The sequence below is a fragment of the Alligator sinensis genome, unplaced genomic scaffold (assembly GCF_000455745.1).
Source record: "Alligator sinensis unplaced genomic scaffold, ASM45574v1 scaffold240_1, whole genome shotgun sequence".
In the NCBI taxonomy this organism is placed as follows: domain Eukaryota; kingdom Metazoa; phylum Chordata; order Crocodylia; family Alligatoridae; genus Alligator; species Alligator sinensis.
Genome location: NW_005841902.1, coordinates 2,120,975 through 2,142,376, shown reverse-complemented (window position 1 = coordinate 2,142,376; position 21,402 = coordinate 2,120,975). Strand labels below are relative to the sequence as shown.

At 39.2% G+C, this 21,402-nt stretch overlaps 1 protein-coding gene across 19 annotated transcripts in view; it reads left to right on the top strand.

Moving 5' to 3' along the window:
• CUNH9orf3 (chromosome unknown C9orf3 homolog) overlaps positions 1-21,402 on the top strand; it is a 307,749-nt gene that overhangs the window by 258,341 nt on the left and 28,006 nt on the right. For 12 of the 19 annotated variants that reach the window (XR_003092780.1, XM_025197657.1, XM_025197650.1 and 9 more), the window contains one exon: positions 10,143-10,259. The exons of 5 other annotated variants lie outside the window; for them this stretch is intronic. Coding sequence is in view for 11 of the 14 variants with exons in the window: in XM_025197657.1 (XP_025053442.1) it covers positions 10,143-10,259 (117 nt within the window). In the remaining 3 variants the exon portion in view is untranslated. Of the gene's footprint in view, positions 1-10,142; positions 10,260-15,501; positions 15,641-21,402 lie in introns of all 19 variants that reach the window. 2 more of the 19 variants (XR_003092782.1, XR_003092781.1) reach the window with 1 other exon arrangement.

Below are 21,402 nucleotides of genomic sequence, written 5' to 3'. Positions count from 1 at the left end.
CTCTTTCCCCACAACTCAGCCTCTTTCTCTTCTCCCCAGCACAGCCAGCCATCCTGGCAACACAACTGTTAGAAAACTAGTAGTGAACACACTGACACAATTCAATACAATGAAACATATTGTTACTGGAAACCAATTAGGAAACAGTTTCCTGGCCATGCTGGTATGTAAAAAGGCCATCTGGGTGTCCTGCTTATGAAACTATATTCAGCAGGGCATGCTCAGGCTGAGCCCACCAAAGTGTTCCTTCGCAGAACTCCAGGCTAGAATTCAGCCCAGTTAGCTGAATTTGTTTCAACATGGTTATTCCCACAGTGGAAGGAAGGAAGGAAAGCTGCCCTTTAACAAACGAAGAATCGGCTGCTTTGGTAGAAAAGCTGCTTGGCATTTGCATTTGGTACACTTAAAACAGGAAGAACAAGAACCTGACTTCATTTCAGCAAGGAAATGATGTTTGTCTAGACCTGGAAGTCTAGTTGCAAGTGTTTGTATTTGTTATTAATATGGTAAAATGTAAGAGAGATGAGCACAGCCTAGTGGCTTCATGTAGAAGTTGAAAAGAACTGGAAAGGGAACTGACCCTTGTGGGACTCCATAAATGAGGAGTCTAGGGTGAAGCTGTAGTTTTCCTTCAGTGCCTGGAAACATCTCTCCTCGGTTGGGTCAGCTATTCTAGGGCATTGCCTCTGTCACCTGTCTCAGATTTAACAGCAGTATTTTACAGTCTGCAGTGCCATATGCTGCCTACAGGTAAAGGAGGATGAGACTACGTCTGCTGTTGTTAGGAAGACATCATCCATCTGTGCCATTAAGTTTGTTTCAGTTCTATGTCCCAGCCTCAGATTGTTACAGATCTAGAAATTAGCTTGACATGAGCTTGTAGTTGCCCTCTGTCTGTTTTCTGTATCAGTTTGCTCTGGAGTGAGATGTTTCACCTTTAGAGAGTAGCTAAAGTTGATGTATCCAACCGTGTTAGTTGCAGATTTGAAGGAATAGAAGATTCTGTCTTTGGAAGGATGATGTTTGAATTTAAAAGTCTTGGATTGTGGTTCTTCTAGGCTGTTGAGAATGTTTTGATGAGTGGGTGCACTGAGCTCTGGGAATTCATGTGGGCAGGTCTAGACAGAAGAGATCCGTGCTGTTTTAGATTTCCCAAACGTGTGTCATTCTTTTGCACTAAGATGATAGCTCTTTACAGTATCTGATCTCTCTTCTTCTGCATGTTGCAGGCACTTGGAGCTGAAGAAGTAGTTAAACAAAGCTTCTTGGAAACAAGATTTGTCACCTTTTACTGGCGGTCAGTGCTTAACTCCTCAGATCATAAGCTTTTCTTTCCATGGGGTGGACTGCTGGTATCCTTTACCAGGCTTTGGAATTTGTTGGAATCCATTAAGTTTTCATGGTTCAATCAGGAATACTAGTCTTTCTCTCTAATCAGGATCACTGGTGTGTATATCTTTTTTCTCTTCCTCCTTTTTTTGTTGTCTGGGAGTTTGAAGGTTTCTGACCACCACCTTATTATAGAGGTGTTCAGTCCAAAACAGGCTGGCTTGTTATGTCCGTGATCTTGATGTTCAGGTTAAGAGTATGACCAGTTCTGTGGATTGGACCTGAGTAACCTCTGAAAGTTTTCAGGGAGATAAGCAAGTAGCTGAGTTCCACCATTTTTGCACTGGTGGCAAGTCCATGTTGGTGTCTGTTCTGAAATCTCTTGGTACAGGAAATCTAGACAAGAAATCAGTGAGGTCTCTGTGAATTCTTTAGTCTGTGGTTGTTCATAAATGTTGGGCATACCATCTGTTACTTTTGACTTTTGTTACCAGATGAATGAATTTGCCTGAAGTTACCTTTTTTGGATTTGTTTGTAGGTAGGAATATAAATGCACTGCCTGAGCCTGAAGTGGGTTGAGTAAGGTGGGAGGGATGTGTTGGTCTAGCACATTACACTTGGTGTCATCCAACAAGGTTGTAGAGGTGCAAGGGGTATCAGATGCTTCATCACTGCTGAGGTTCTGGGCTGTTTGTCAACAGATTTTGCCTTCGGTCAGTGTTAACTTTAGTTTGTACTGCTTCTGCACACTGTTTCTAGCCAGTACCTAGATAAGTGGGCCCTGTGCAGTGTGTAGATGTTCAAAAGGGTTTCTTATGTCTGCTTTTTCTGTTTTCTTGGCCAGTTTTGAATATGATCAAGTTGACTATGCCATGGAATAGTCTGGGGGTGGGAAGAGTTGGGTGGTTCAATCACTGTATATCATGGAAAAAACAAGTAGTCTGAAAGCCTTATGGAATTAGAACTCGGTTGAATCCTGGCAATGGGTGGAACTGAAGATGTGTGTGCGAGCGTGTGAGATGCATAACCGAAAATACTACATGAAATACTTGAAAAAGAAGCATTTAATTTATAGATGTTAAAGATTTTAATTAGCTATATCTAAAAAAATGTTCAAGGGTAAAGATATAAAGAAACATTGGTTTCTGAGAATGAGGGCTGGAGGAAAATGCTGCATAACCTGACTGAACCTGTATCAGAAACCACCTGGTTTCTGTTTTGCTGGCTAAGCACTTTGTTAGATCATATAGGTTTAATCATTTATGACATTTCAGTGCACTTACATTAGATTGCAGATGTTGAATTTCTTATTAAGTGGATCTTCTCTCCATTAAGTAAATTATTGGAAGATATTTTGTACTCTGGTTTAAGAAAAACTGTTTCATCTTGGGAGCTGGTAGCAACTCTTGGTCCTTTAAAAAACACTAATGGTCATGCCTAGCCAGAATAGCAAAAAAAATATAGTAGACTAAAGTCTTAAGAATGTGCTTATACTGTAAATTCCAACACAAAGCAGTGGAAAGCACTAATTATTTCCACAGTTCTATTTTGTTTGTTTTTGTTCTGTTTTTAATATTGCTATTCACATATGTTTGCAATGCTTAAAAATAAGTGTATTTTTTTAATATGTTAATATCTAGCAATTGGAAAGGGCAGTGATAGAGTGGTAGGACCTTTCCCATATTCTGTCAAAATCTTAATTTTTAAGAACTTATTTTAAGAAAGTCTTTAAGAATGCATTCTTACTTTTAAGCCCATGAGTAATACCAAGTGCTTTGACGGCCTAAGCCATTAAAGGGCAAACAGTGCTGTTCTTGGATGTGTGACTTGACTTATCAGCATGACCATTTAGAACCCTGTTTTTCAGAAGAGCAGAGCTCTCAGTCAGGCACTTCACTGATATGGCCACATCTAGAAAGGTGCTCTGCACCCAGCAGTTCCTAGTGATTCAGTGTCCTCTCTTTTGAAAATGTGGCCCTCTGTGGATGATAGGTGTTTTAGTTTGGCTATTCACTTATTTATTTTAATACCACATGCATTCTTTTATCTAGAATAAGTTTCCTAGTGTTTCACTGTTAATAGTTGTATGTACAGGAGATAAATTTTAATTAAACAGAAAGAGAGAAAGAACAAGACAATCTTTCCAGCAGTCTTCATAAAATGTAACTTATAATGTAAAGTGTTTAGTAACTTTTCTGTTGACAGTTGCACTATATTAAACGTTTCAGTTTGAAAGGGAGCGTGAAGTCTGAGAGAGCTAGTTCTTCTGTTTGTGTTACACATGTACTTTTGTACCATTCTTTTGATTGGCAGTCCTTCATCCAGCAATTTGTTCATATGGAAAATACAGACTGAATAAATAATATGTAATTTATTTTGGCAGACGATAACTTTAAAAGTAACAAATAATGTAGATGGTCTACTTTAAAAAAGATAAAAACCATTTCACTTTGTTGTTATAGAACTGAAAATAATGGAGAAAACCCTTGCAAATATACTTACATGAGATAAATGAGTCTCCATCCAACCTTTAAATGTTGTATTTTCCAGCAGTAGTTCTACAAGGTCTTTTAGTTGACACAAATTGATATTTCTAAATACATCATATATTGACTTTTTGAGTTTTTCATACTCATTTTATTCAAGGACCTTGACAATAATCTTCTGGATGTTAGTATTTTACAGAACTGTTTCTGTAGCAGCTGCATGTTGGTACAGTCCCCACTTATGCCAAAGATTTTGGAGACACCAGAATATCTTTTGATAAGCAAAAATTAGGATATTCTGGGAAGCAATTTGATTAAAATTGCACACAATGGGTAATACAGTTGTCAGAGCTAGTTTATAACCATAGATACCAATGTTGATCATGTTTAAATCTAGATAAAAACATTAATGCTCTTTATATTCTTAATGTTACTTTTTGGAAATGAGGCAGACTACCCACTTGCATTTTAAAATGCCCTGAATTATAAAGCCAGCTCATTTTTCCCTTTTGAGGAATTTAATAAACAAATTGATCTAAATAAAGCTAACCAGAACAAGTTGCTTCACTGTGCACTTCTTAAATTTTGTTAGTCTCCGGAATAGGCTGTTATTATTTTGTGATTCACTTCAAAGCATTTTTTTGTCAGCTGCACATGACATATATGTTTCTGTATATTAATCCAACTGCAGACTAGTTCTCTAAGAGTTAGACCCCCTTAAGTACAGCGTATCAAAATATACTAGTTAACAGCTGTTTGCGTGGAAAGTGCTGTTGAATTCATGTTATTTGATATGAGCATATTTTAGTCGCTGAAGGAAAAATACTGTTGTTTTTATTTAACTGAATTGAAACAAAGGACGCAAATAAGGTTATTTAAAAACATAATTTGAATTGAACTGTGTCAAGATCTTTCTAAACATGTTTGTTAACTAAGTAGTGTTGACTTGAATTTGGAGACTTTTCTTTTCTGGATATGGTGCAGAAAGGGGGTGGGGGTGGGATTTTGTTTTAAGAAAGTTTTTGTTTAATTGCAACCAGGAGAAAACAGCCCTGAAGGCAAAATGTCCATGCAGAGAGTTTACGACACAAGATTCTTTTTCTCTTTGGGTTGCTTTGTCGGTTCAAAGTATGGGCTGAAAGATGGCCTGGCCCTATAAATCCTGTCTGTTGGACCGGTAGCAATGCTCTCTTATCTGTGTTTAATGAGGAAACTGTCTGAAGGGAACCATTCAGTATCAGAGCTGTGTTTGGCTGAGAGGGGTTTTTTTTTTTTTTTCACCTTTTTTTCTTTCTCTTATGAGAAGGGTGGGAAGGAATTCTGTTCGACTTTGGGAGACCTAGTAAAAATGTAAGTGAAAAGGAATTTTACAATTTTTTTTTTCTAGGATTACCTTCAAGTGAGGAAATACGTTTGGAATCTATTGTCTCTCTCAAACTCATAGCCTTTTCAATATGATTTGCAAAGGTCAAATTGCTTTAATTCTGTTTTTGGCCTTGTTTGTGTTGAATTTCAGCCAGCATTCTCCAGTGTACAGTAGTGACTTTTTTCCTTTTCCCCCCTGTTTTCTCTCAGTATAAACAGTTCTTTGCTGTAGTAACATAGACAAATATAGCAGAGAACCCTTTTCTGGGAGAAGAGTCTCCCCATGCATTTCTTAACCATTTTTGGGAAGAATTGATCTATCTGTGCATGTGAGAGAGGCAGGCAGTAGCTGTAAATTGAAGTGACATCATATGTATTACTCCCATTGATCCGCTTTTAGACTACAGCCAGAATAAAAGGAAATGGCATCAGGGAGGAAGTATGCTCATTTAGGCACAGATCCCAGTGTGATAATGGAGTAATAATAGAAATCACGCCACTGTCAATCGGTTGCTGCATTAGTCTGAGGCGCATTTCCCCTCCAAGGAGGCTTTCAATGACTTCATTCAAGTGCAGACTGGAGCAAATGGGATTTTCAGCATACCAGCTGTATTACTTTAGTGATTTGTGTCCCAGCTTAGGGGTGCAGTGCAAGCAGTGGTGCTGTAGATGCTCAAGTGTATATATCTATGTCACATTTCCTGGCTGTGAAAGGTCAGTAGCCAAATGTTTCAATGACATTTTTCTAGTGTAAATGGTGAATGTGGCATTTATTGCATTATGCTAATGTAGGAATTGATAAATCATCTCCCTAGTGTGGGTGGTCTTTCGGGATGTGAGGCCAGTGACCTTTGTAGCTGCAATATGAGAGTTTTGAAGAGGCTAGATTTGTTTTCATTGGGTTTTTTTTGTTTTGTTTTTGTTTGTTTGGTTTTTTTTTACAGGTTATGGGTGGGGTTCAGAAAATTCATATTTTTGTTCCAAGAAGCCTTATGGAAATTCTTTCTCGGAACTGCTTAAAGTTTTCAGAGATACTTGAATTGCAGCATAATTTTAAATACTTTGGATCATAGTTTGCTATGGATAGAATACAATATATGCATTTTCCCCTGTCTCTCAGTGTTTACTAAACATTGAATCTCAATATTTAGAATGTGTAAGCTACTTAAGTGACAATCTGCAGTTGTAGTTTATCTGGCAGCAGTTTGTATTTTCCATTTGTTACATATTTTTTATTTTTCTGTTTTTCTTCAGATTCTTTTGAATAGAAAATCATCTTTGACTCTTTTCAAAGTTATGCTTTAAAGTTAAATATCTTAAGTAGTCCAAACTTGAAACCCCTGAACAAGGCAACAAATGAAAATATGCCAGCAATTATTTTTCTAAAAAGCAGAGCACAGTTTTTCAATCCCCTGGTAAATATAGCAGAAGCTATGCAACTTTAAAGGCAAGACAAATAAAATAAGGTACATGGTACTGAGAAAATAGCCTTCTAACTGGGATATTGTTTAATTGTTTGTAACATTACAAAAAGCTCTAGTGTGCTAGACCACAACATACTAATTCATTCCGTGTCTGTACTGTTGGCACAGTAAAGCACTATAGGCAAAAAAAAAAAAAAAAAAGAGGAGGAAAATAACTTAATTTCTGTGGTGTAGACATAACTGGGGCTATAAAATGTACTTTGTAACATAAATGCATAACGTTGTAAACTCATGCCATATTGCCATTGTACAATTTTTGGTGGCAATTAGATTTGCACTGTAAATAAACTGTCTTTATTCTGGCCATATTTTTTAAATCGTCTTTAATAATCATTATGAATCTGAGTATTTTGGCATCACATATATTTCCTTTCTTGTCACAAAACTGCTGGTCCTTTTTTCAGACAGAAATACACATTGACGCTTTAAAGTTTGTCAGGCTGTACTGTGTTGTACCTGCATGATACATTTCTTCTGACCACCATATATTTAAGATAAAGTAAGAGAATTACATTTCTCATCAGTTTTAAATGTTTTTCTCATTGTTAAGAGGAATTTATTACTATTGTTCTGTAACATTTCATATTTTTGTAGCACATAGAAGCTGGAGCTCCATTAGACTAGGCACAGTACAGATACTTATTAAATGACAGACTGTATCCCGAGAACTTCCCATGTTAAAATGAAAGATAGGTAGAACAGGTGAATGAGATGCGCAACCATATAGAGGATGTGCAGGGGAGTAGGCATGAACAGGGAAACAAAAAAAAAAATAGGCTTGTGTGTAGTTGAATTAAAGCACAAATTAATGTTTCATGAAATTATAAAGACCTTTAAAAATAGTTTATTTTAAAAATAACATTCATATTGTTGCATCGGGAGGAATCAGAACAGAAAGAATATAAGTACCAAAATGGGATTTTTATAGTTGTCTGTTTAATAAGCTTTGTTGAGCTTTCCTCATTTTTCTGCAATCTACATCTTGTGTTAACCGGTCTCCTTTTGTTAAGGATGGGGGAAAATGTTGAAGGAATATACATTACTTCCCAGCATTTTAGTTGAAGTGACTGAGAAAGGACAAAGTGTTATAACTGCGCCCACTAGTGCCGCTTTAGTTATTGGTCTGTCAGCATTCCCCGTTAATGCCCTCACCCACTGTGCTCTGTTCAGTAGCTCATAGCTTGCCTTAAATCATGCTGTGAACCGGAACCTGGCATATAAGGTCTCATCCCAGGGACTTACAATATAAGGAGATTAGTTTCATGGTTTCAGATTTTTTTATATTTGTTTTTTTTCCCCCCCCCCCCCCCCCCCAATGTGTTGTTAGATCCGTAATTGTAGTCTCTGAAAATCTGAGCCTATCATTCAGCACAGTGACACAGTGAGGTAAATTAAGGACATGATTACTGCCTCACCCTTGAATCTCTTTGCTTTTGTTGGCCTAAATAATATAAAGATTCCCGAATATTATTGTATTTTAAGCAGTCACTTTGTATGTGAATTCATATAACAGAAAGGTGAAGATTGTGTCAAAAAACCAACTACCCTGCAGTTTCTGAAAACAAAGGGTGGCTCTATTATCCCATGCTTAACAGTGAAAGCTTTCTAAACAAGAAGTTACCTTCAGTGAATGGTGTTCTGCAACATTTCAAATTTTATTAGCATTCAAGATGAATTCAGTTTCCAAGCAGAGCCATTTCCCAGAAGTCTTTCCTGTTTTCTTTCTGAAGCAGCTGTTCCTGGACTGTGCAATAATATCCAAGTTGGTATTTTAGTGTTTTGTCCTGACATTGAAAAACTATTTTTTCCTTTTATTACTATTTTTAACAACTCAGTTTTCCTTACTGTTGACAGGTTTGGGTGTTACCTTGAAACTTTTTCAGTTAGAAGGAATGAGTAAGATGTGACTATTTTTCAAATCCTCAGAAAACAGCTTTGATGATAAAAGAATGTTTTGCAGAGCAGAACAAATTGTTAAAATGCTGGTGATTTATGTCCTTCCTTATTAGCATTTGATTTATGTGCTAAATGCCAAGTGATGTCATTTTGAGAGTGAAGATTGTCTCCTTGCTTGTTTAGTTATTAACTGCTAAAGGTTTACAGGTTGAGATTTGAGAAGAAAATCCTTGATCATTTCATGGTCTTGCTGCCAGACACTGCTTTTTGGTTTGTAAGGGGTGGTCATTAAAACAGAAGAAAACAGTTAGGAATTCTTGGATACTAGCCTCCCTTTAGAGAGAGTCGGGGCTGAATTAGAGGCAACCCTTTTTCATCTCAAACTAATTGTGAGGTGAGGACTTGAGTACTCCAAGCAACTGACCTTGGCTGCAGTATGTGTCTAGGAGAATAAAATGAAAGTGGTGGCCTTTGAGTGTACAATGGTACAGTTGCACCTGGTTAGCAAAATGAAAAAGTAGGGCCGTATGGTAGGCAGTGGTGCAGGAGAAGAATTTCTTACACACAGAAAGGGGAAGTCTCAGAGGGGTCCAAAATCTGATCTTAAAATGAAATAGAAGTGGAATTAGTATGGAGGATGCAGGATTTGTAATAGTCTGTCTGCAGAACCTTAAAGCTGAATAATGTTGGGTTCCTATTTTACATGCAAGAGCTTCAGTTCAGTTGTGGATTTTTCCTATAATAGCAGGAAAGGGAAAAAAATATTTGAGTGAATAAGGAACTCTCTGCTAGGACTTTCTGAACTCTGATTTCCAATATATATTTCCTGGCAGCTAGTGTATATGCTTTCTCTCTGAGCTTTCTGTGAATTATTTATTTGTTCATCCAGTAAGCCTATTAAATGAAGCACTTAAGCACTTACTACATGAGACTGCTTGCACTTTTTCTTCTCAGGCCATTTTTCAACTTGAAAAGGGTTAGGTTTTGCGCTCTAGTACGCATGATATGTTCTAGATCTGGAGGTCCCTGTTTCAATGTGGTGGACAACTACACTAGAAATGTGCCCTTACAATCTTTATTGTGTTGTTTGCCACTTATGTAGATTGTGTTTTTTGTACAGTACAGGAATACAGTGCCCATTAATTTATAAACCACTGTTGTAGTTAAACAGTCATATGTCTGGTGGACTCTTGAAATGATGCACTATAAATTATCCTCTTGTTTCTACCCTCACAGAACCCCAGCAAAATGGAATTACTTCGCATATGTATTCCATAAAGATCTGAGCCTAATAAGTCACGATAATGTTTCAATAAGATAAACATGGTTTTGATCTGATCTAAATATAGGAATGGAAAGCCACAGAAAATGAGTCTTAATTAGGTCCTAGAATGGAGTCTTTCAGAATACAAACACTATAAACGCTGAGGTTTTTCAGAAATCAAATAGAAGGTCTTCCCACGTTTCAAACACATACTAGAATTACACAGGTTATTGTAGCCTTGTCCTCTTTGATCTGTTTCAGTTTAATTGCTCAGTAAGCATGGTTTTATTCTTATAAGGCATTTATTTTGCTTTTAGCTTCTCCCAGACCAGCTGGTCTTGCTTCTGGAGTCTCTGTTGGAGGAGAAAACGTTATGTCCCCGAACTCTTCAGTGCTTAGAGAAAACGTATCGCCTCCAGGAGCAGGATGCAGAGGTAATTCATTAGCAGTCCCACTGAGATATTAAACTGAGTTATGGTTCTATTGGCTAGGAATGCTGGCACACCATTAGGACCTTGTGCTCAATTTACTGTTAGAGAAGTTTAAACTTGCATGTATTTAACAATGAAGAGGCACAGGTAAATTATACTTCACTCTGTATGCCTCAGCATGAATGTGTGTGTTACATTAGAGTATGCTGTGTATTCTTCAATAAGAGTGCATACCATAGTTAGGCTATATAAGATTATTAGCATGTTACATAATTTCCAGTATGTCTGTGTGTGCTTACAGCACGCACCTTTAGAGTGCACACGCACACAAAATAAATTGCTTAGGGCATAATAAATATTGTATATTGAAACTGCTATGGTTTTGTTGTACCTCAGAATGAGGTCACTTTTTTTTTATCTGATTTAGTCTAAAATTCTTCTTCATGGTCAGCCTACATTGTTTGCTTTCAGTTAGAACTGAGGCCTCACTCTTGAAATAGATTTGTGATGTTATGAAAGAGTAAAAAATTATTTTGTGGGATATGAGTTTTTAGGAGGAACCAGTGGTAACCAACTGCATCCAGTTAACAAGCATAGGGGAAATTTTTTATTTATATGGTATCCATAAATGAGATTGGTACATTGCATACAAAAATGACAGTAGGCTCCCTGTCCCACATGGCTTTCTTCTTAAGTTGGGGCCAGTCCTGCTAATACTACCGGACATAAGTACTGTGTGTAATCCCATGGGCTTCTCAAGCAGAGAGAGTTGAGAGGCTTTAGGGAAGTGCATGTTGTATAGAAGCTGGTATGATATTTCTAAATTTAAAATTGGTTAGTTATTGAGGAGACTATATCCATACCAACATAATGAAGGAGCACTACAAAGCTTAGCATGATATTTAGCTCCTAGGTTATTAAAACCTACTGTGAACAACATAGAAATTCACTGTGCATGGCTTATGTTATAATTGGACTTTTATGCCAGTAATTAAAAATGAAGCAGAAATTTAAAATCTTTCTCATTACTGTTGCACTGAAATGGCTAGGTGGTCACTGTAGTACATTTTAGATAAATCCCAATGGCAATTTAAAAACTCCAGCGTGTTGAAGTCTAGCCTTTTCCTCTGTGACCCCCCCGACCCTCACCAAAAAAACCCCAAAAAACAACCCACACTTTGCTGGGCAACACTTCAACTGTTGCTATTTATTTCAGCTCTTTATTTTTTTGTTGATGTGAGTTTCCAAATGCCAGACTTATTTTTAATTAGTATTCAGACTGATGTTCCTATTTATAGGAATTGGGATATATTTTAATCACCTCTGAATACCAATGAAATGTCAGGAGTTCTGTAATGGGAAGAGGAATAAGTAGGGAGCTGGGATCAAAGCAGCGGCTCTGTTGCGGCTGTTCCATGCCAGTGAATTGTGAGGTCTAGGCCCTGGGTTTAAGGTTGGGGTTCCCCCCCCCCCCCAAACCCCCCTTGGTTCCTTTAAATATACAAACTTTTATTTTGGGGGTTGGGGCTTTTTTTCTCCTTTGAATTTTTCTTAACTATATACCAGTGACCTTTAAATATTTTTTTCTCTGAGAAGTAAAATTATGACCTCAACAAAAGGAGCATAATCAGTTTCATCTTACAAGGTGAAGCCAAGGGCTTAACAGACCTTTAAGAAGCATGACCAAGATAACATTACCAGTAGGCTTTTACTGGTCATGGGATCAGACACCTACATTCCTTTAAAGGGAATGTTAGTTTGCCCACTGTTGCATACATGAGGAAGGGGCCTTTCGTGTCTCAAACTACAGTAAGTGCAGGGCAAAATTTTTCTTATGGTGACACAGGGGCAGAGAATTAGAAGACTCCAATCCAAGGTTTTACCTGAGGTGGTAGTATCTAACTTTGATTAACTGGGACTTTAATTAGTTATAGTTAGTGCTACAGTTATGGGATCTCAAAGTTTTGAGCAGAATATTATGTGCTTTCAAAAGAAAACCATTATCACAGCTTTTTATTCAGGATCTTCTGTATTTGATTTTCTGTCTAGTAGCCAATAGACCAGTAACACAAACTTTTTAATTATTAAAAAGGAATTATTTATATTTATATTCATCCTGGTGCTAGACAGTAGCCACAATCAGACTAGCAGGGTGCAGTACCGGAGCAACCTAAGATATGTATATTTTTAAGTAAGGCATGGCACATGGTCCTGTTAGCAAAAACTGTCCATTGAACATCCAGTGCACCTTTGGGAGCTTTTCTGTCTGACATTTGTGAGTAGTTAAAGGACCTATCACTTGGCGGAATATACAGACTATTCACTTACCCGCTAATCCCTTGTGTATCCACAGTGGTGCTCCAGATTTTATAGTGCTAATCAGGGGAACACAAAAAGCATTTAAATGATTTCACTTCAGTCAGTTGTAGATCTAGGGACAGGTTGGGAGAGAGTAGGGAAGAGCAGCATTTCATCATTGTGGGCATGAAATAAGATGCATTTTGTGTGTGTGTCCCTCCCACTCTCCCTGTCTTTCTCTCTTTTTTTAAAGACTTTAATTTCCTTTATAAAGGCCTTCATACTCCAGCACAGCAACATTGATACAACATTGAAACCAGTCATGGGACCAGAAAGGGAGCAAATTATGTAAGATCAGCACGGAGGAAAATGGGGTGCATTGTCCCTGAGCTATTTTGTACCTTGCCTACAATTACATTACAGACTTCTCTCTCGCTGGGCATGTAAATCTTTCTTGAATTTCGGAAATATTGCAAGAAAACAGGTTATTCCTTCCTAGGTCGTTGTTCAGCATTTCACCATATATTAGTACAGTATGGACCATTCCTTCAAGGATCCTGACACTTTTGTATATATTTCTGAAGCACTGGCCTTTCTCTTTGCGGTTTAACAAACTTTCTGTTCCACTGCAGTTTTTCTTCTAGCCATTTGGGCACTGCACTGAGTAGGTATGTTCCTGTTAAGTATGCTTTGTTGTGAAATAGGTGTTTCCCAGATGCAGCGTTTTTCATGCCTCGCTACCATCCGGCATGTTCGTGTTGAAACTTATTATTTAGAAGAAACGTTGTTTCAAAAAAACCAAGGGGGCAGAACCAGTCCTTTGGGGAAGATTATCTGCCTTGCTTTGTACCCTTTGTTTTGCCCAGGCACCTCAAAAGAAGTGCCACCTGCAGGACCAAAGTGGAGGGCATCCCCTAGGTGACATGAAAATCAAAGAGTTCACTCCTATACTGTCTGCCTTGAAGTATCTTGTGTGTGGGAAGGGACAGTGGTGGTAGTTCAATTTACTTGCATGGTCTTTACTTTAATAGTACTTAATACTTTGAGTGTTAAGTATTTGATACTTTAATAGCTCCAAGGGGGACTGTAGCTGGTTGGCAGATGCTTGAACAACACTGAGGCTGCTCCAGCTTGTGCTGGGCAGTATTCGAGAAGGTATCTCTCTGATTGTTCTAAGCATCTTCACTTTCTCCCCTCACATGTTTTGCCTAATTAACTAGGTGGAAGAAAAAGGCCCATTGGCCTTTGCCAAGTACTCCTTTAGACGGCAGATCCAGCGGAGCGCCTGCTGGGCTCTCCCTTGTATTCTCCACAGCCTAGGGGGCAATGGAGCAACCACAGCTAGTCTCCCTCCCCTGCCAGGCCACAGGAGCCCAGTGGGAAGGGACTGCCAAACAGCTGCAACATAGAGAAAATAGTCCTGGCTCACACTAAACTACTGCACAGCTGTGAGGCAGGTAGTGGGAGGTGTTTGGGGAAGTCATCCCCTACCTTCTGCTTGTAGCAATGGGGCTGATTTAAACACCTCATTTGAAAAACCACAAGCCAAGAAACATTGTTTTTGGTTCATAATCAAATACACATTTTCTTTTTACCACAAGTTGCTGGTGAATGCCACAGTTTAGAGCCTTCAAGGCCACAGGCTATACGGTGCTGGTCTAATCAGATATCACACTGGCCTGCTCATAGCCTTGAACAGCAAGGTAGGCTCTAGGATGTCTCTCAACTCTGTAAATAGTTCCAGTATAACCTTCCTGTTTTTTTGTTGAATGCATTTATGGAAAACAATGATTGTATTGTCCGCTTACAGCTTGGATGCAGGGACTTTTGGAAAAAGCATGGTGTTTGTTTCCTAGTTATTAAATACATTAACATGAAATGTTTGAAATGAACATGTAAAATGCATCACTGAACAGCAGTTCAGAAAGTTGTGGAGCTTTCTCTATTCAAAGCCTTTTCATCACCTTTTCATGCTCTCCATTGTGTCCCTTTTTTCAGTCAAGCACGTGGTAGCCAGTTGCACGGGATAATAATTCAGTTACCTCCTCCTTTCCTCTCTCTCCTTGCTCTGTCACTTCCTGCTACATGACAGGTCCTTTATCAGATTCCCATGATGCAGCACTATCTCCCTGACTTCATGATTGTGGGTGTCGAGAGAAATGAAGCCCTCATAGGGAAGCCTGTCCCAGAATGGAAAAACTGGGACATAATATATGACACAAAGGAAATACAACTCCCAAGAGGCAATGCAACAGCGAAGTCCAAACTAAAATATTTTGGTTTTTGCCCAGAGTGAACGTTTTCTTCTTAAAGACAAATTCAATTGTATATAGAGAAAAGCCCAAGTTTTTCTAATTTTGTAAGGTTTAGGTTGGTTATTTTAGTTTTTAAAGGTTTTAGGGTGGTTTCCTCAGAAGCTTAAGGCCAGACGCTCCTTAATTGCATTCACAGTGCTTGTGGTTGCATGCCCTATTTTTGTGCACAAGTGGATATTTTTTCACGTACCATAGGCATAGTTGAACAGGCCTAGACTGTTGAAACGGCTCTGAGGGTCAGGCTTGTTCTTAGAGAACATTATGTATCAGCTGTTATATTTAAAATTTTGGATGGGCCTCCAGATCAGCTTGAAAGGAAAGGGGAGAAAAACAAACCTATATTTGTTGTGTAGAAGCTGGGAATTTCCAAGTGTCCAAGGTCAGTTAATATTTTTTTAAACCCTAATAACCTTGACAGTGTCTCTCTTGATAGGTTTGTGTAGGCTGAACACATTAGGGCATTGCCCTTTGAGAAAATTTAGTCTTAATAGTTTGGTTTGAAGAATTTGAATCTATTAGTTACAAACCTGTTACAACATTAGAGAAAGCTTACAACTCTGTGTCAAAAGCATTGCTAATCAGCAACATGCAACCCTATTGTTATTTTCAATTATTATTTCTCTTCATTCTAGATGGGGTGGGGAGCAGTTTATAAAGTAATGTAGCCAGGCTGTAGTACCTGCGAGTGAACTACAGAATAATAACAAAGGTGTTGGAACAGAGAGAACTGCCTACAAAACTACTGAGGTGGCCACTAAAGTGCATAAATGGGTATGTTTAATCTGCTCCAGTTCTGTTTGATTTCGAAGGACATTGGATAATTATATTATACTTCCTATTGGATGATGAAAGATTTGGTGATGCAAAATGTGAAATTTGGATAAATCTGACAGATTTATGCTGTTTCTCCACTAGTTTCACAGGAGAATTACTCTTCCTTTCCTTCCAGCCTACAAAAAACACTTCTGTAGCACGCCTTGCCAGCCTAGCATGTGGAAAGTTGCTTTGTTAGTTTTTCTTGTCTCAGCAAATTGGCTGAAATGCTCTTCATTTTCATAATGCTTCCCCTGTATTTCAGGATCATTAGGTGGTAGATTTGGGGTGGGGAGAGAGGAAGGTAGGGGCTATAACTGTTTTTGCAGAAAATGTAAGTGAAATGAGTTAACATCATAATATCCTAAGTCATGTGGGTGGCATAAAGCCATTCTTACACAACTACTTCATTGTATGTGGGGTCTGCCTATGAAACCAAAGCTATAAAGTAGTGGCATCCTATTTCACTGACAGAGATCCAGTCATGCTAATATAAACCATACAAGGTGGTTGGCATCCTAAAAATAGTGAAAATTGTGTTTAGAACAAAATAACTTCAATCCATTGATCTTTCCTAAACCATGAAATACTGGCAGACATAAGAGTACAGATGAACTACAATGCGGCATCTGTCTCCCTGCTTCCCTCCCAGTGGTCACTGCATTAACTTAAGCACATTCTTTTGCTGCATTATCCAGATGTCCTGCAGGTTGTCATTGAACATTGTTAGAAAGCAGTCTTATGGAACAAGGCTCTGTACAGTATATTGTAAAATTGGATGGAAAATGGGAATTGGTCAGGAAAGGTCAAACCATGTTACCAGACTAACAGAAGAGGCAATTAGTGTGCTTTCTTTTCAGAAGAGTCACCCAGCTAATATTCTTTCTTAGAGTACACTTAGGGCCTTGGGGAAATGGAACTGCAGCTTTTTATACCTTTTGATACTATATAAAATGTGCAGGTTTCTCTTAGCTGGGTGCAGATATCTAAACACAGCTTTCCTAAATACCTGAAGTCTCAATTCTTAACTACACACAGCTTTCCTATGCACCTGAAGTCTTAGTTCTTAGCTTTTTTAACTGGGACATGGTCATATTGTATTGCAGAGGAAAATACAGGAGTGTTTCATACTGTCATTGCAAATGACTAGTGAAATATCTATACAATACTTGCCCTCAGCCTGAATCCATAGATAGGAGGTCCACATATTGAACTGAGGCAGAAGAATGGGATATACAGCTTGTGCCCGTAAGCTTAGCATTTTTCTGTCCCTTCCCTCCTCCCCACCCCACAAAAACAGAATTACTGGGCAAAATAAAATCCCATTTCTCCTTGTATATCAGCTAGACCAAAATTCATGTTCTTAAACATACTGGGCCACTTCCAACCAAAGCAGTAGAGTTAACAGAGAGATGAACTCTGCCGTTTTATAAAAATTAAAGTGTGTGGTGTGTGTAATGTTTATGTATTTGATTTTTAATTTAATTTTTAAATTTAATTTAGAGAGATATTTCAGTCTTTGGCAGACTTTCAAAATTGTTATGATAATTTATCACTCTTTTATCTTTTTCCTTCCATGGTTGTGGTCACAAAGAAAACAACAAAAGAGATTTTACTTTCCCTTAGCTAGCAGATGGTCATACATAAGTGTACATGGCAGCTTGATCTAGTTAAGTACTTACCTATTTTTATAAGGGTAATGTTCTCTAGTTGCAATTTTGTTTTCTATATAATCCATCGGCATTTCTACCTTATAGTAATTCACATAGTGACGCAGCTTAGAAAAGAGCACATGGAACTGTTAAATTGCTGGTGATTATTTTTTTTTGTCTTTGGAATAAACCATGTTTTGAGTTTGTAGACCAACTACTTGTAAATTGTTATTCCCACTAAATGGCTGAAAATGAGAGGAGAATTTCATAGAGCTGAAATCTTTCTAATATTATAAGTCTGAGATCTTTCAGCTTTTGTTCCCTGAGGAGCATCAGAGCTTTCATCAACTCCACTCCTTCATCCCCCTCCAAAAATACCCCTCTCTCTTGTGATACAAGCCAGCCACACAAGCAGTTTCAGGCGAAATTTGATGAGACTGGTGGGCACAATAAAGCTTAAAATACATCCCACCTTACTGCTCTAAACTTCTTCCTTTGATATTATCACTTGTGCTTTCACTACACATTGTGCAAACACTCCAGAGCTAGGACTGTGCTTTCTGTAGCTAATAATTGGTCAAAGCTACTCATTTGCAGTAGTAAGATCTTATACCTCTTACTGTGCCCTAGAAGACAATCTGGGAGAGTAGCTGCCCTGCACTTCTCTAAGAGGAGGCCCAAGAATGACTATTAGGCAAAAAATGTTTTGGAGAAAGATGAAGGAAAAAGCTTCCAATAGTAACAGTGAAAATTGTCCCTTTGGGTTGACCCTGGCACTCAAATCTGCCATAGCAGAGTTGATGCATTGGGGTTTAATATGTAAGTTTGCCTAACTAGATGCAAGTAACTATTTTTGGGGGTTTGTTTTGTTGCTACATGAAGAGCATGGGGGCTTTTCCAGCCACTTGAGAAGTACACAAAATCCCACAATCAGCATTAACTCTCCTAGGGACATGTTCTGAGTGCAAGATTTATTGGGTACTCGAAATAGCATCGCATCAGTCAGCGGTCGTGGCATCCTAATAGCGCCAGGAGCCAACTGCAGTGTTTGTTTGTTCCAAGTGATCTCATGTGCTCCTGGGTGGCATTAGCGAAAATTTCCAGCCTTCTCATTGGTGCGTTACCCAGTGTCATCCACTTATCAGCCACAACTTTGGGGTTATCGCTTAAACTGGTTTCAGCTCTTCATTTGCTCTTTATCTGGTAACCTAACAACACAGACTTGGGAAGTGGATTGAGACTGCCAAATATGGAATTGTTTTTCTCCTTTCTATTTATTCAAAGAAGCAAGGACAGGGGTTGAAAACTACTCCCACTTTTCTAGAATGTGCCTTAAGGGAAGGAGAGTGGGTTGATGGGGGGGTCCTCTGAGATTGCGATTAATTCTGAGGCATTTTAAATTGGGTACTGTTCCTATATTTGAATGTGTATTCAGCTCCCTGGGGTAGGAAAGGCAAACTACTGCCGTAATACAAACTGCCTGGCCTTGTCATAAAATCTAAAAGGTTGCACTATTTGTATATATGCAATAGCACTTGCATAGCAGCCAGGAGGGTGTAGAGGAGGCAGTGTTTGAACACACAAACAAAAACCGCAGCAATTAGGATCTGTGTTTCCTGTTATAGTTTGAAACTGTGGCCATCTTTACCTTCTTGGAACATCATCTTAGTGTAGTAATTTAAACACCAGGCCCTCTTTAACAACATTACTTGGGAGAAATAACTTACAATGCTGCTTTGGAGTGGCTTGGTTTCTGCTCATTTCTCTGTAAAAGTTAGCTATAGATTTTGCTCATCTGTGGACAGTGCCACAGAGCCAGAAATCTGACTCCCTACAGACATTGGTACTTGGTAGAGCAAGGAATGTGTGCATTCAGAATTGCTGATCATAGTTAGTTCAGACATAATTACCTTCACCACAATTAAATCAACCTCAACTGGAATTCCATTGCTAACTAACTTTGTAATACAGAGAGGCAGTTAGCCATGCTAGTCAGAAGGCAAGAGAGGGTGGCACCTTAGAAACTAACTTGTTCAGAGATTCATAAATTTTCATAGGCAACAGCCTACTTCATTTTTGCCTACAAAAACTTGCGTCTCTCTGAATGAGTTTTGTTTTATATAAGCACAGCTTTCTCCCCACCAGAATTTTACTATCGTTTTTTTTCTCCATATCATTTTTACTCCTTTTGGGGTTGCAATGCAGTTGCTGTCCAGAGAGTAGTGTTGCTTCCCCTTGACTTAAAATATTTTGGAAATATCAAAAGTAATAATGTTTGTAAAAGAAGCAGAACAGAAAACTGTGTAAGAGCGAGTCTAGTATTCACATTTCAATACAGGGCATTTACTCCTACTGTGTTTATAATATAAAGCATATTTCCCCTAAGGTTTTGTCTGTATGTCAGGGGGCAGGAGGATGGTGGCATATGAGAGGTATGAAATTGACTGGCTTAGATTCTGAAGTCCTCTGTCCCCAAGACGAGGTTGCAGAAAGGGGGAGAGCAAGCTTCTCTGGACACACGTGTTCCTGGTTCCCCTGATTGCATTAGTCAGAGGAACCAGACCTAGCTTATTGCGGCCTGTGTGGTCCGTTCAGTCTTGTTAGGCTCGTTAAACTGGCTGTATTGTGGACAGAGGCCCTTTTCTTGTGACAGTGACCCTTACTCTGGCATCTGTGGAGAGAAGCCTATGTAAAACTCCATATGTAAATAAAAATAGGATACAAGAGAAATTATCAGGTAGACAACCTGATAATATAATAATAATAATAATAACAATAATAATAATTATTATTATTATTAAAGACAACATGATAATATAATAATAAGAATAACAATAATAATAATAATAACATTAGGAAGAACTTCTTCACAGTTAGAGTGGCCAGGGTCTGGAACGGGCTCCCAAGGGAGGTGGTGCTCTCCCCTACCCTGGGGGTCTTCAAGAGGAGGTTAGATGAGTATCTAGCTGGGGTCATCTAGACCCAGCCCTCTTTCCTGCTTAAGCAGGGGGTCGGACTCGATGATCTATTGAGGTCCCTTCCGACCCTAACATCTATGAATCTATGAAACAGATGGGAGATGCAGTAAAAACCTGAGAGTGGAAGAACAAAATAATTCAAGAGGGTCGTTATCACCTATGAAGTGTAAAGCAGGAGAGGACATTGTTTTTGGGCAGAGTGCCAAAAACCTGCAACCTCGACTTGCAGGATGTTGGTGCGCCAGGGTTGGATGGCAGGGGAACCACAAGGGGACCGATCCTTGCTGTGGCAGCACAGCCAAATTCCCTTCCCCTACCATCTGCCTCAGGGTGTGCATGTACCTGTCACCAGCAGTGATCCAGGCCAGTGCTCTGTGGACCGCAGTGCAGCCACTTGCAGCCTCCTGGCTGCCTGCCGCAGCCTGCCAGGGCTCTAGACAGGACTCTGCTGCCCACCACAGCGCCTGGGCTGCGCACACCAAGCAGCAGAGGTCTGCAAGCAGCTCCTCCTGGGCCTGTGGAGCCCTGGCCTGGCTCTTTGCCAGTGGCAGGGCACGGCTTGAGGCAGACAGTGGGAAAGGGTCTGGGCTTGCAATGCCACAACAAGGATTGGGCCTCTCGTGGCTCCCCTTCCATCCCCACTGAGGTGCATGTGCCAAGCAGAATGCCTTTGTGTGCCACACTCTGGCACATGTGCTAGAGGTTGCTTACCCCTTGCGTAGAGATAAGCAGGTATCAGGTTGATTTATAATGGGCCATAATTCACTGTGTTAAGTACCTTATTCTTAGTGTCCAGCAGGTTAATTATTTTTTGTTCCCAGTCTGGCTTTAGCTCTGCTGTGTCTACATCTCTCCCAGAGACCCAAGGAAGGGGTACTGTGATGCCGCAAAACTTGTCTAGGTCTATCCCAGCTGTGCAGTTGGTCCAGTAAAAGGTAGCGCCCATGAAAATTCATGCCTCTCCTGTACTAATCAGATTTCAGCCAAACTTCTAGATTTGAAAGGTTAGCAAACCTCTAGGATTCAGAAACTTGTGAAAGCTGCTTCTGTTCCCAAAAGGGGTTCGGAGGACGTAGTGGCCCAGGCAGTT